This window comes from Labrus mixtus, chromosome 15 (genome assembly GCF_963584025.1).
Source record: "Labrus mixtus chromosome 15, fLabMix1.1, whole genome shotgun sequence".
In the NCBI taxonomy this organism is placed as follows: domain Eukaryota; kingdom Metazoa; phylum Chordata; class Actinopteri; order Labriformes; family Labridae; genus Labrus; species Labrus mixtus.
In genome coordinates, this window is record NC_083626.1 from 4,276,916 (window position 1) to 4,292,604 (window position 15,689).

General features: G+C 40.1%; 1 protein-coding gene across 1 annotated transcript in view; it reads left to right on the forward strand.

Moving 5' to 3' along the window:
* celsr3 (cadherin, EGF LAG seven-pass G-type receptor 3) overlaps window positions 1-15,689 on the forward strand; it is a 103,649-nt gene that overhangs the window by 44,283 nt on the left and 43,677 nt on the right. The window contains 10 exon segments of the mRNA XM_061058252.1: window positions 2,480-2,702; window positions 6,666-6,781; window positions 7,372-7,460; window positions 8,246-8,403; window positions 10,227-10,390; window positions 11,077-11,202; window positions 12,559-12,728; window positions 13,561-13,746; window positions 14,974-15,084; window positions 15,247-15,415. Coding sequence (XP_060914235.1) covers window positions 2,480-2,702; window positions 6,666-6,781; window positions 7,372-7,460; window positions 8,246-8,403; window positions 10,227-10,390; window positions 11,077-11,202; window positions 12,559-12,728; window positions 13,561-13,746; window positions 14,974-15,084; window positions 15,247-15,415 — 1,512 coding nt within the window.

The following is a 15,689-nucleotide window of genomic DNA, read 5'->3' on the forward strand; positions in this document are numbered from 1 at the left end:
ACAGAAAGTGAAGAAGAGGAATATGGTAGACATACTGTTGAGAAAGAAAGAAAATTTGTATCCCATTAATTATTCATGTGTACGCATTGTGGTGGGTTTATTTGTTATCGTACTAACACGGTGTGTGTGTGAGAGTAGTACGTTTGTGTGTGTGTGTGTGTGTGTGTGTGTGTGTGTGTGTGTTTGCAGCCCTTTGCAGGTTCTAAAGTAGGTCCTTAAGGTATAATCTGTCTTTAGGCTAGTTTCAAACCCCGTCTGCTCTGTTGATATGAAGGGCACTGGGTGTGGGTGTTTTTGTCTGCAGCTGCTAAATGTCAGACTATGTGTGTGTCCAAATGTGCTCCAGGAGATCTGAAAACCAAAAAAGAAATGTGTTCATCTCCTCCTTCATACCCCTTTATGTGGGCGAAACAGTCAGTGTGTGTGTGTGTGTGTGTGTGTGTGTGTGTGTGTGTGTGTGTGTGTGTGTGTGTGTGTGTGTGTGTGTGTTGTGTGGGTGTTTCTGCCTCCTGAGGTACTCACAGACGGGCGCTTGTTTGACTGGCAGCCAATTCAGTGTTTATTCTCGTCTGCAGATTTTTTTTTTTTTTTGCGTTATTTGTTTTTGTTTTCCTCACACTTCTAAAGCAGTAGACCCAGTGTGCAGAATCCCCCTAACCTTTTTCTCCTGCAGACATACACTTCCAATTTTCTGTACACTCAGATTCTGTCTAGCTATCCACTCCCTTTTTTTTGATATCGAGGGTTCTTTGAGGGATGGTGAAGGTCAGTCTTCTATAACAGTTTCTGTAACTCCTGCTCCTCAGGGATCAGCACCCTGCTGCTCTCCCCATCTAATCAAGTACTAATTTACATCTAAAGTGGTGAATGCAGTTTGCTGTCTGATAGGAAACAGCCAGCAGCTCTCTGTTAAGTGGTTGACTTGGAGAAAGAACCTTTGCTTTTATATGGACTGAGGCAATTTCAACACCCTCAGGTTAAATCAACCTTATTCAAAACCTAGACAAGGTTCTCAAGTGACATAATACCATTTATTTTGTGTAAAATGAACGTCTGTGAAGGTCTGGACTGTGGTTAGCTTATTTGGATATCTGTATGTACAACATGGAATTCAAAATAACTCAAATAACAGCTCCTCTGCTGTTTGCAGAGCGTGAAAGAACTCAGGCTTACTGAGGCTATTTAAATTTGGATTTCTCAGAGTTATGGAGGCAAATGTCAGCATTTAACAAATAACTAAAAAAATACATTACCTCAACTGTTATCAGACTCACTTCAGCATTGACTAAGAAAACTTCACAGTATACAAACAAACGGTAAAAAGTGAACCCAGCTGTTATCAGGCTTAGCAGTGATAAAGCTAAGTTCAAACTTTAGTAGTTAGGTTATCAAGTAAACTTGGGTAGCTGTGAAAGCCTCTGAATTCAAAGGTTCACTTTGCATTTATGAAGCTTGAATGATCATTCTCCCTCTGCTGACTCGATAGCTAATCCTGTTTTCTGGAGACTGAAGACAAGACAAAAACTTCAACCCATAGTCAAAATCGACCAATCAATATAAAGCTATTTGTTTTTCAATACACCTTTCTGTTTATGTGTTACATGTAATGCTTTTGTGTTCTTTGATTTCACATCTGAAAGGAATGAGCTTTTGTAAAGTTGGTGATCTTAGTATTGTTATGAAATGTATATGATCTGTAACTGTACATTATTCCTGTTGTGTTGAGCCAGTCCCTAAAGTTTAAGGCCTTGGAGATGTATCAGCATCAACATTTAAGTATTTTTTTAACGGTAAACAAAGGCCACTGTGTTGGTTTAGGGGAGACTTTTGATCCCTGCTTTATAACTGGTGCCTCAGCCGTGATGCAGAGATAAAGGTTAGGGTCTTGTGTTTGTGTTTTTAAGTTTGATCAACAGGTTATCACGGTGTTTGACAGAAGCAGGACAGGTTGCCTCAGGGCTAGGAAAACTTTTTTGGTCCACACTTTATAGTACTGTCAGATAGATATTCAGCATCCAATACCTCTCATGCATCATTGGACTTAGTTTGTCATGCATACACCCTAATGAATAGAATCAAAACAACATTTTATCTTAAGCATAATTTAAATTCAGCTTGTAACCCTCTGGATCTTGACTGGAATCTAAAATGAAGCTGCATGTGTTTAAACATTGCTTTGGTTGCACAGCATGTGTTTGTTCTGATGGACTCAGTTAGGTCAGAGTTTAAAAAAGTTAATTGCCTGATGTCTGTGTGGATTGTGAATTGTGTTGATTTCTAATCTGTATTTATTTTTTAAATCACAGATAATACAGTCTGTTTATAAATGTGTCCTTGTAAAGGGATTTTTGATCACTGTTAGCTATGCTCTTTCTGCCCATAGCAGATACTCAATATAATGAGTCACTTGGGTCTTTACAGATTGCTGTGCTTTCCATTGTTGCTCTAATAAGTAACTCTTCTCTTTTTTAACCCCCAGGTGACCGATGTGAGTTTGACCGGCGGCAGGGCAGGTGTGTGCCAGGTGTGTGTCGCAATGGAGGGACGTGTCGGGAGCTTTCAGGAGGGGGTTTCCGCTGTGAGTGTCCTGCAGGAGGCTACGAGCGCCCATACTGCACAGTCGCTGCCCGATCCTTCCCACCCAAGTCCTTCGTCATGTTCAGGGGCCTCCGACAGAGATTTCATCTGTCTATCTCATTAACGTAAGTAAATCTCTTTTTTGTCTTGTCTCTTCTCTTACCTCTCCAAATGTCTATATTTCAAAGTATCATTTTTCTTTCTTTCCTGTTTTGTATTTGTGACTTTGATTCATCTTTTTTTCTCTCAGCCTTCATTTCCCATCATATAGTTGCACTTTCACAGAGATCCATAAGCAGTCCTTTCTGATTCTCAGTTCTCTTCTGCTTATGGAGTCTGTCTCCCTTTTGCTTTAATCTATTTATTTCATCTCCTCTGCTCAGGGATCGATCCTATTATTTATGGTTTCCCTCTTTACTTCCTCCACATCTCTCACTAGCAAGAAGAGTGCTTTCCACCCTCTCTCCTCTTTCATCATTCAATTTACTGGTTTCAGTTACACCTCATTTTCTTTCTCTCTTCCACTCTTGCTTCTTATCTTACATCCTATCATCTTATATTCTCCTGTTTCAGTATTGCCTGTATCAGCAAAGAGTCCAATGGCACATGCTGCAGGGGTCAAAATGTACTTCTCAATAAAGGAATCTCCCATTTAGGCATTTATGTGTTTATGTGTTTAAATGTAAAGTCTAAATGTATGCAGCTTCTCAGCACATTTAAAATAAATATTGTGGTAAGACCAACCTGTAAAAACCAGTGAGTCACATCAGAATATCGACTACTTTATTCTGCAGCCTTAAAAACTTTCCTGCATAAGCCAGAGGCTCTCAGGTAGTTTAGTTTTCTTTTAGATATTATGCCAAGCCTTGCACACAGACTGTTACTGCAGAGGATAGTGATTGTTTCCTTTGTGTAAGGTTCTTTGTCTTTGTCTTTGAGTACCACTGTCGTTTCTGCTGCTTGGTGGTCCTTCATCTCTTGACATGCAGAGTGGTCATCCACTGGAGATCTGAAGTGGTCCTTAAGAGTGATCTGGCAGGGTTATGGGATGGTTGCCATGGGTGATGTCATCTAATCATAGTTGCTAAGGGGATATTGCCCATGGGGTTGTTGCTAGGCTGATGTGGTCATCTTTGGTTAGCTTTTTAATCCTAATGAGCCTTGGTGTGATTTTAACATGTAAAGGCTATTTACATGTAACATGTCGCTTTATTGACAACTTCTAGTTAGACAGTGATGGTATGTCAATTACTGTTCCTTTGTTGATGGTTTGTGTTAGAAAGTGTGTAACATCCTTTCCCATTAACAACTAAAATCCCAGTGGTCTTTATAAGAGGGTGGGATGCAGACTTAAAAAGAGCACTGGGTACTGGTTGATAATGACAGAAAACAATATTTTTACACTAAACTGAATTAATGATTTGAATCAATATTTTTCCTTCCTAAGAACAAACAAAAGACATGAGAGTATTCTGCTCTTTAAAGTGTATGTGATAGGTTAACCAGATTATTATGGTGCTGTAGTGTTGATAATGTTGATACATAAATCATAGATCTCTCTCTGGCTCACTGAGCAGACTGTGTTTGTGTTTATACCACCTCCTTCGTAATGTCATTCAAATGGTGTTGATAATGTAAACCTTTTATCAACTGGGGCGTTTGAGCTGAGTTTCTGTCTTCTCTGAGCAGCACACTTCTCCCTCTCATTTGTGTCCTGGAATGATTTAGTCAGCTGCTCCTTTTACTTATCACTGACTCAAGACAAATTTTACACCAAGCTTTGAGTGGCCTTTTTATGGGGAACAAAATCTTCACTATTGTATAAGGCTAGTCTAAGATGTAGACATTTAACCTGTGCTTGAAGATGAGTTGCAGGAAACCGATTCTAATGTTTAAAATTCATCATTAACCTTGAATAACAAGTCATTGAGTAGAATGATGTATTACCCACCTTTTCAGAATATTTTGTATGCTTAACATGCTCCAGCCACTTCACTATATTGCCGCTTTCATAGAACTGGGAGCATCAACTTCAGCCTACAGGGTTAACTGTGATTTCTACAGCTATCTGTAGGAACCTGCACAGTTACATATTTTAACTTTCAAGACATCCAAACGCTCAACCTTATTACTGTTATACAGTTACTTTCATGTTATCTGTTGGTGACTGTAAATACACATTACTCTGAGTGACTGCCAGCTCACTTCCCCTGATGTGTTTTATTTAGCATCCTGTTTGCTGCCAGCTACACTCCTTGGCCTGATTTTCACATCAGGACCAAACAGAACTTCATCATTATTCATGTCACTTACTCTCTCCCAGAGCATTTTATTTCTCCACTGCAAAATGTGTCTTACATCAGAAGTTTTAGGAGCTGTAACTCCTGTCCAATATTAATAATAAGAAAATGATTATCACTACTAACCACTGGAGAATGCGTCTGCAAACTACAAGATAGGATGACACTGTGCTGTTCTAACCGCAGCAGAGCCATGTAAACAATACACATGCTCCCTATTGAATACCAGTGGCTTATTTTAGTCACAGGCAACATTGTCAGATAACAGGGGTGTATAGTTATCCTGACGGAAATGTTGATAATGTACTTTTTTCCACAGTACATACCTTAATACTCCTGTATTGAAGTTATGTTACAGCTCCTGTTTTCTCTGGCTGATGTTTAAACCATGAAAATAAAATGCAAATACTACTCGGAGTAGTTTGTAACTGGTGCGGAAACCAACTAAAATGATTACTGTTTCCTCTATATGACTTAGAAAACCAAACCAGACCGCCAAGAAGACGATTGAGCATTTCCATATAGTTGTTGAAATGCTTACGCTGCCACCAGGTCGGTGTCTGAAAAACAATTTACAGCAGTGCTTTAGTTCATATTTTCCATGGAAAAGATTCACAGCAGCCATTTTCCCGCATTCCTGAGGATTTCTGCCCATGCAATTCTCCTGATCTGGTTCTTCACAGCAGGAGAATATCTCAGTGCAATGGGATGTGGGGCGGGGGGGTCCCATGAGGAAAGACATGACTTAAAAAATATGACGTAGAAGTGACAGACGAAGCCAGAGAGATGCTATAATTAGAATGTTTGCCTTCATGTCAATGCAATGTGTAGTTCAACAGAATCACAGTATCAACAAAAGAGCAGAGAAGAACATTCTGGCAAATAGAAAACATAATGCATCCGTTTAATTACAGAGATGCAATGGTCGTGCACAGATCGCAGGGAATAAATGTACCCAACCCCTCCCACTGGCTGTATTCACCCTGATTCCATCCTGCTGCGTTGTCACATCAGCTCACTCCGGCTTCATGCAGAAAACATAAAAGGTGGCTGGCCGGAGAGACTCCGGATGAGTGAAATATTTGGCAATTTTCCTTCAAATACTTTTGTGCAAGTGTGAATAAGGCTAGACTATTAAAGATTTTTGTTTTCTCAGAGAATAAAATGTATGAACGTATAGGCGGGCTCTGTGAAAAGAAAGGAGATACAACTTTAGTTCACAGAGGTCCACAGGTGGAAGCCAAGCAAAAAGCAAGACATTCAATTAAAACCATTTCATTTCAAGTGGCCATTTTTTGCAGTGGGGATCTTCCTACATCTTGTTGCCAGCATAGAAGATTTGTCAGTATCAAAAATGTTAAGTAGTTCTTTTGATCAGGTTGTGTTAACATGGCAGCCTTGGCCTCAGCACGTCCCTCTGGCCTTGCTTTGGAAAACCGACTATTGTATGACTCTGAGCAGCTGCGCGCTGCAGCAGTATGTTTTATTAACTGCAGTTCAGTTTTGTTCTTCCAAACTAAGCGTGTAAGAGGAGGCTTTCAGGAGTCATTCTGTTTTTCTCTGTGAATTAGGTTTCTGTATGGCTCACTGTATCAAGGTCGTACACTGCAGTAACATCACCAGAAGTCAATTAGAAAATGTATGAATGTGTCTAATATTACTCATTTTATTTGTGCTGTATATTTTTAAATAAACAAAACAGTAAGGATATGCTTGTCAAAATATATAATGATACACATCATGCATATATTCATGGACATGTTTTTCCTGTTTGTGTGTATTTTGTAGTTTTGCCACCCTGGAGAACAGTGGTCTTCTCTTCTACAACGGCCGTTTCAATGAGAAACATGACTTCATCGCATTGGAGATACAAGAAGGACAAGTGGTGCTCAAATATTCCACAGGTACTACTGAATATCTTTTTTAAAATGTATCTTATCTATATGTATATCTCTATCTTCATGCTTGATTGTGCCTGTGTGTTGTATTTTTCTAATTGTAAAGACCATTTTGTCCCTTTAAAATATGTGATAATGTTTGCCGTGATGTGTAACATTTATTTATGGCTTTTTTTTGTTGTAGGCTCTAAAACTAAGATAGTACCTGTTATGAGTTGTGATTTGTTGTGGCTATGTTTTTGACAGTTTTAGTATTCTGTGGAAATAAATGATCACCAAGAAGGATAAAAACTAATCATGGACCTGATTATGGCCTGAAAGACTGTCAGTCTTGGTCCTGGCAAACATGATGATAAATACATAACTTAAAAGGTTAATTGTACATATGCTGTAGAAAATTTTCTGTTACATGCCCACATGTGAGTCTGGAAATTGGAGCAAATAAAATAGAGATGAGCAAAATAATGACGTAAACAAAAGTTGATGCCTGCACTCCATATATACAGTGGCATATAAAATCTGTTTGCTATGCACCAATGAATTAGTATTTGAACCTGATCAGGTTTTTGACACCAGCTTCATCTGTCCACCTACAGGTGAATCATCCACTCAGGTGAATCCCTTCCTGCCTGGTGGTGTGAGTGATGGAAACTGGCATACTGTTCATATCCACTACTACAACAAGGTAGCTTTACCAGTTTGATTTGTGGTGTTTTCTTTTGATCCTACATTTTGTGTTTCTAATGTGTGTTTGATGAGTTATCCGTTGAAGTTTTACACTTTACTCATGATTATTCGTACTGATGCGTCAGCAGTTTCTCAGCCTTCACACCAAATAAGCACTTTGAACTGAGCTAAAGTGTTAGCACTGTTTTGTGGGCGTTAGCTTGTCACCGTTTCATTCATACATTTTCGCAGCACATCTCCTTTAATTTTCTTCATGTTCTTTCATTCTTCTCAGCCAGCTACACGCTATGTGAGTATGAGTGTGTGTCAGGATGCACATACACTTCGCCCTGTCTTTGTTTCCTTCTTTTTCTTTAAACCCCCCCTCCCTCCCCTCCCCCCTTATTTTCTCCTCCTCTTCCCCTTTATTTCACCAGCAGACAGTAAATGAAGAGTGAATGTGTTCTCTGTTGGATTTTACTCCATACTCTCCTTACCCATATGCTTGGTCTGTTGTTTCTAATTTCTCCCCTTTTTTCCGAATTCTTCCCATTTCTCTCTGGCATTGGTGTGCAGTAGATGTGTAGCTCTGAGAATAATCATATGTGTATGACATTTTCTAATTTAAGGTTCCTAGTGTAGCGTAAACTCTAGATGAAGTAAATTCAGTTGTATTTTTTGCATGATTTCTAGTGTGCTGGGATTTGTTTTGGGTGGGGAGGGGCTGAGGTGCTCACTTTTTAACATTTCTTGTTTCTGTGTGTGTGTGTGTGTGTGTGTGTGTGTGTGTGTGTGTGTGTTCAGCCCAGACGAAGTATGACCGGTGAGGCCCAGGGTCCGTCAGATGAGAAGATTGCAGTTGTGAGTGTTGACGACTGTGACACAGCGTTGTCGCTTCGCTTTGGTATGCAGCTGGGGAATTACAGCTGTGCTGCGCAAGGCAAACAGACCAGCAACAAAAAGTGAGTTCAGACTTCTTTCAGCTCTTCTGTTTTGAGTCAATGCCTATGCTGTCTTTAAATGTTGTGTCTTGAAGGCACCAAACATCTGAAAGTTGCTCAAACAATAAAGACATGTCTTATGTATACTACCTGTTTGTTAAGGGAAATTGGCCTCCATTGCTGTATTAAGCCAGTGACTAAATGGCACATGATTCAGAGTTAAATGTTACAGTCATAATTTCTGCATGATGAGGTAAGTCAGATCAGCCGGATGAGGTGGCTGTAGGATCAATGTGGGGGGACCTGAGGCTTTAATGAGGCATGATTCTTTGCCTTCTGGTGCTTCTTCATATCTACCTGTGTCTCTGATTGTCTTGTGACTCATCTGTTCATTCTTCCTGGCATTCATGGCCATTTCTTTTTATCCTCTCTGATGACTTTCTCTCTCTCTCTCGCTGAGTCTTGATTTGTGTATCTCTCCCTTACTTTCTCTTAAGTACAACCAAATCATTCAATTTGACATGAAATCCTCAATGTTGCTTTGAAGTGTCTGTTTTGTTCGACCTTGTCAAAGTTTTGAACTCTATTCAGCTTGTGCTGTTTGCCTACTTGTCTTTACTTACCGTAAATGTCTACATATTTGCCAATAAGTGCATACAACACACACATCCATACACATATACACACAAATTCACTCTAAAAGCAGCCTGTCATACTGTTGATGTCTGGCCTTGTCTCTGTAAGCTGTAATCACGTTGGCTGTGTTCAGTGCTCCGTCAGGCTGAGAGAAGGGAAGACAGATCAAAGAGGAAGGACAAAGACTAACGCTTCAACACTCTCTTCCTTTGTTCCGTCTTCATTTCTCCATTACCAGCTCATCCTCCTCTTACTCTGGCTTCACATCCTCCATTAATGACACTCTCTATTGATGTTTGCTGTAACTCTCACTTAATCTCTTGTTTGTTCGACTCTGGCACCTCTTGTCTCTCTTGCTTCCATAAATCCATATTCCACAGGCGTTTATTTGACGTGAGACGCCAGAGCAAGTTTTGATGAAAACCCCAATCACATCTGGGGAGAATGAAACACTGCTTTTAAATGACAGCACAACTGTTTTTGTTTCTCAGTTTTGCAGCCCCATGACTTGTCATTTGATGCCCCCTACATCTCTCTCCTTTCATTTCCCCAGTTTTTTTTTCCTTCCACCCATCTTCCATCTGTCTTGTCATCCGCCTTTTCACCCCCTCTCTCTTGGTATTTGCTGTAACTAACAATTAATCTCTTGTTTGTTCATCTGCCTCCCCGGCTGCGCTAACGTCTTCCTTTTTGTGTCTGCTGTTTTTTTGTCTTCTTTTTATGTTTGTGACTCTGCTATTTGTTGACATCCTTTTTACACATCTACCTGTTATTTCTGGCTCCTGTCTCTTTTCTATCCCTGCTTTGTCATTCACCTTTGCCTCTCCTCTCCTGATATTTGCTGTGACTCAGATTTAATCTCTTGTTTGTTCATTTACCTCATGGTCTGTCTCCTTCCCTGGCATCTTTCAATTTTACACTCCCTTTGCTATTTCTCCTTTTCCCACAACATCATCATCATCATTATCTGTTCTCCTCAATATCCACTCTTATTCTCTGATTCATGTTCCTTTGACATTTACGTCTGATGTGAAATTTAATCCCTGGGTTTACTGTATGTAATCCCTTTGCATCACTCTACCCTTTTTCATGTTGTTCCTATTCTTACCTTACCTCCCTTCATCTCATCCCCTGTCATCCTTGAGTGTTTATTCCTTTTCCCCCAACACCCTATGTCACCTCTTACTCTTAATCTTCTTCTCTTTCAGATCATTGGACCTGACGGGTCCGTTGTTTCTGGGCGGAGTCCCCAATGTACCAGACAACTTCCCATTTGGCGCCAGAGAGTTTATCGGCTGTATGAAGGAGCTGCACATTGACAACAAGCCGCTGGACTTAGCTGGATTCATCGCTAACAATGGAACGATACCTGGTCAGCACTGATAACAGTATTTCTCCTCACTTAAAAACATGACCAGTAACATATGATGTCTAATCATTTCATTGGTCCTCTTAACATGCATTTGACTAAACTTTGTATAGCCTTATTGACATATTATGTGTAAAGATACAGAATCTGTTGGTGTGTATCAGAAGTGTTATCTGAGTAGCCTCCTCCACAAGGGTTTCATTCAGCTTTGATTGTGTGCATTAAAGCAATCTGAATCCATTGAAATGCAATCCCAGAGCCAATCAGCAGTCATCTAACTTTGATTTAGCTTTAACTGATGTCTATAAGCAGACACCCCCTCATTGATGATGTTCCTCAACACCAACTACTTTCTTGCTTCTGAAGTTGCTAGTTAGACTGTAAACAATGGCTACACATGGAAAAAGGAAGTGTTGGCAGGAAGTCCTTTATTACTATCCTCTGATTACACTGGATTCTCTGAAAAAGGCTCCATAGCTCCCAGAGACTATGACATTTAAGACGATAGCCAGTGCAGTCCAGTACTGATCTTTTTATCACGCTGATAAGGAGAGGTTTAAAGATCATGATCAATCTTCTAAACACTCCATAGGGTTTTATCTTATGAATTAACTGACACGTGTCATTGGTGATACGTTTCTGTAAACTTAATAACTGATGTTACTGTCTCTCTCCGTTGCTTCTTCAAGGCTGCAGTGCCAAGCTCCCCTTCTGTAAATCCAACCCCTGTCAGAACGGAGGAACCTGCAGGGTGAGCTGGGAGACTTTTTCCTGCGACTGTCCACTAGGATACGGAGGGAAGGACTGCAGTCATGGTAAGGAGCTCCATAAGTTTAGTTTTTAACCTGCGGTCCTTCATGTTTACGTCATAAAAGGTAGAAGATTTAACAATGTCACAGTAATGTTTGATAAACGTATCACCATCGAGGGAGGCAATGGCTAGGACAATTGGATGACGAATCTGTCTCATGCCAGTAAAGAATTGAGTGGTTGTGTTCTTATAATAAAGCAGAAAAACTCTGTCATCAGTGGCATATAATTGTCATTTATTTGTTAATTTTGAATGATTCTTCTGATGATGATTCTGTTTTAATGCTGCTTCATTCTTAAGTAGTTAAGATTCAAAAGTGCTTTGTCATTCCTTCATCCCAGTTAATGTCCCAGTCTGGGCTTCAGTATTTTTCACTCTGTTCGACTCCTGCTCCTTCATTTTGCGCTGACCCATCACAGCTGGAGGCTCTAAGTGTTGGGAGAAAAATAGAGTGTGAGTGGAATCCTCATGGAGTCATGGAGGGATGTGTGGATTGATGGCTGGGTCAATGTTGACCTTTTTGAAGATATTGATAGGAAGACAAGAAAAAGATGATTCCCTTGAATTCATAATATTCACTGGAAACTGCAGCGCTCACACTCATTATTCTTAGGAATAAATTCAGGACACATGTGAGGTAGTCGTGAAGCACTGACTATGTGCCTCATATCTGTATATAATTGGACCTATAAATCCTGAGTGATCCCCACACATAAGTGATTCTCAGTAGCCCAGGTGGACTCAAGATTTACTCATTTGTATTTACTGTCATGCCTTTATTGCTAGCATGGACAGTTAACTCTTGGGGGAAATCTTGTAGAAAAGGCGCTTGTCAGATGAATGGAAGTTTATTTTTTTTAAATCCCAATGGGGATTTTTTTCCAAGTTATTAAACCTATTAAGTGCTTGTCAATAATAATACAACAGTATACTATGAAACAAAGGTCTCAGCCCAGGAGTGAATGTTGTATGGTGTAGTGGCCATGTATTAACTTAATTCACTTAAATGATATCAGCCTACCCCCTGAATCAAGGTGAATGTAGTAGCTATTTACAGGTCACAGCTGTTATTGGCAATCGTGAAAAATATTGTGTAATCAGTAACACCACTGCTGTCACATGTTTATTAATTGGGACAATTTTTCCATGCTGGCACCCGGTACTAGAGATCGCCTCATAGATCCCTGCTTATCTGCCTAACACCTTTGACTACAAGACAACCAGCGAACCCCTCATAATTTTTACTTGGTCTAAATTTTTGCAAAATAATGTATACAGTCCTAGTACACTGACTTCTTGAGGTTGTTCTTCATATTGCACAGTCATGTATTAACTCTCTGTCACTCATCTTTTGCCTCAGTGATGCCACACCCTCATCGCTTCCTGGGTAATAGCGCTCTCTGGTGGGACCTTAAGAACGACGTGACTATCTCGACGCCCTGGTACCTTGGCCTGGTGTTCAGAACAAGAGCACGAGAGGGAACCTTACTGCAGGCTCAGGCTGGCCAGTACACCAGCCTGCTGTTCCAGGCAAGCCCACATACAACACACACAACATAATTACTTTATAGATTTTAAATTGCACCGGATATAACTTTATTTCTGGAAAATAAAGTTTCTTATTAACCTGTTGATTCCTGTTGCAAGAGTAGTGTTGTGACTGATTGTTGTGTGGTGGTTTATACATTTGGCTGTGCTGAAGATAATAAAGAATCAGAAGTGTTTCTTTGTTTTACGAGTCCAGAGAGCACTTGTTGCATTACACCTAACACATGACACTGTCTTTCTCTATTTTATTCTTAAATACTTCAATATTATGCTTTTATTAGATTTTGCACATTTTCAGCCAAATCTTACCGGGTGGCACATAATGTTAAACACTGCGTGGGCAGCTTAATATGTTGGCAGCATTGTGGTTGATTATGGGAATTATACTGATGTCTCTTGTTAATGTGTTTTTATTCAGTGTCTAACTAATTTCATTTTCTAGACACAGATGTCTAAATGCTTCCCTTGTCCTGAAATAATGTACATTTTACATTTGATATCCAAAGACCACATTGATTTAGCAGCCTCTTAGCAGGAGTGCAGCCAAGATGTTGGATTTCACACTCCCACACACACACGCACACACGCACACACGCACACACACACACACACACACACACACACACACACACACACACACACACACACACACACACACACACACACACACACACACACACACACACACACAAACAAACCAAGCTGGTGATGTTATTTCTCTGCTGTTTTCACTGACTCATGTTCCCTCTCTCTCTCTCTTTTCTTCTCTCTTATTGGTGTTTGTCTGTTTGTTTGTTCCTTCCTTCCCTTTCAGGTGATAAACGGTCAGCTTGTGTTCTCGGTGTCCCGCGGTTCAACCAGACCGGTTCGCTTGCGGTTGGATCAGGTTCAGGTGGCAGACGGCCGGTGGCATGACCTCCAGCTGGAGCTTCGAGATGTTCGCAGTGGACGTGAGACTCGCTACGTTGCCACACTACGGCTCGACTTTGGGCTCTATCAGGTACTGATATAGGAGAAGATCAGGAGAAGATCTGTACACAGCTGATGTTTCAATTTGAGTAATTCGCTTTACATTCACACTTTCTCATGTTATTCTCAAATGTCAGGATGACCTTTTTTTGTACCAAGGCTTTTTTACACTGTAGATATTTTCTATCCATGAACAGCAGGCTCTCTAAAATGTACGCTAGTAGTTTCCTTAATCTGTGGAGGATTCAAATTTTGAATTGTGCAAGATGACATTAATTTTATATATACATGCTTGTTCTTATGTGAGGCACATCTAGTGTGTTACAGTGCTGCAAACATAATTTTCCATTCTGGGAAGTGTTATCTGTATTTGTAGATATCATCTTGTTTTATGTTGATTTATTTATTTAATCATCTGTCAGCAAGTCATGCCATTCATTTTTTTATTGGAGTTTGTCAGGCTATTCTTCAAAGTGGATCAACAACATTTTAAATAAAAATGATTAACCCTCCCAGCTGCTAATTAAACAGTTGGTACCTTTGCAATAGCTTGGCATGTTTGTAGCTTCGTTTGGCCAGATCTTCCCGTCTATTTCAGCATCTTTCACTGCTGCTCAAATATTGAAAAATGGGGCTCATTGATTTTTCTTTTCATGTTTGTTACAAGCTAAATCATCTGTCAACACTGTTTTGCAGCACTGTCTATGTTATCATTTAAGCATTGACCTTCAAAACAATGACTGCATGTTTCTTATTGAAGTTAATCATCAACCCTGCAGTTATAAAACAATTTACCCCATTTTCACAGCCACCTCTCAAACCGTTGAATGACAGCAGCAGTCATTATTATTGACTTCTCAGTGACAAAATAGAGGACTCATGACTTTCAGTTTGAAATGTTAAAAAACAAGAAAAATCTATATTTCCTCATAGAAACCATCCTTATGTTCTTTTATATCTATAAAGGATTTCTATCTTACAGACTTTCATTGTGTAAACTATTGAATCTATCATTCTATTTAGTCAGACCTTTGTGAGCGATGACGTCTTTACCTCCCTCTGACTTATTTCATCATTCCTTATTCCTGTTGGCAGCTCTGATATTTTCACGTTATTTAAAGAGTAATGGTTTTAAATGAGTTCCATGTGTGTCTTTGTTCAGGTATTCTGATTGCATACAGCTATTAATAATAATAATCTTTGCCCTTCCTGTCTCCATCTGTCCCTTAACCTCTCTCCCGCTTTCTCTCTTCATTAGGGAACGGTGATAGTGGGAAATGAGATTCATGGTTTGAAGGTGAAACATCTGCATGTGGGAGGAGTGCTGGGCTCCGGAGAGGTTCAAAACGGGATAAAAGGATGCATACAGGTGATGATGGATGAAGTGAATATTTAATGCTTATTGATGGATGGGAAGCCTGAAGTATTGGCATGTAAGAGATGGAAATGTGCTTAGAAATGATGTTGAGAAAGAAACATGAATGAAGCTGTTTAAACACAGACACACCTCTCTCTCTCTCTCTCTCTGCAGGGGGTTCGACTGGGTGTACGGCCTGATGCCCCTCCCCTGCCCCGCCCGAGCAGAGCTGTCAAAGTAGAGACAGGCTGTAGTGTTGGCAACCCCTGCGTCTCATCTCCTTGCCCCTCACACAGCCGTTGTTCGGACGAATGGGAGCGCCACACCTGTCTCTGCGAACCCGGTGAGTCATCAGAGAGATGATGCTGGATTTTGTTGACAAGTTTTAAAATGTTGTAATCTGGGAAAAAAGCAGAAAATGTTTGCTCACAATCATGAAGTGACGTTTAGAGAAATGAATCGTCCTGAGAAAGTGAGAGACTGCACTCATATGCTGAAAATATGATTGTTTACATTAAAATGTATTTCACTGCACAGCATAATAAGGGATCCTGCTGGGCAAACACAAGGGCACCTAATGAGGTTAATATTTTAGAAAAAGTATTTGAATAGAAGCT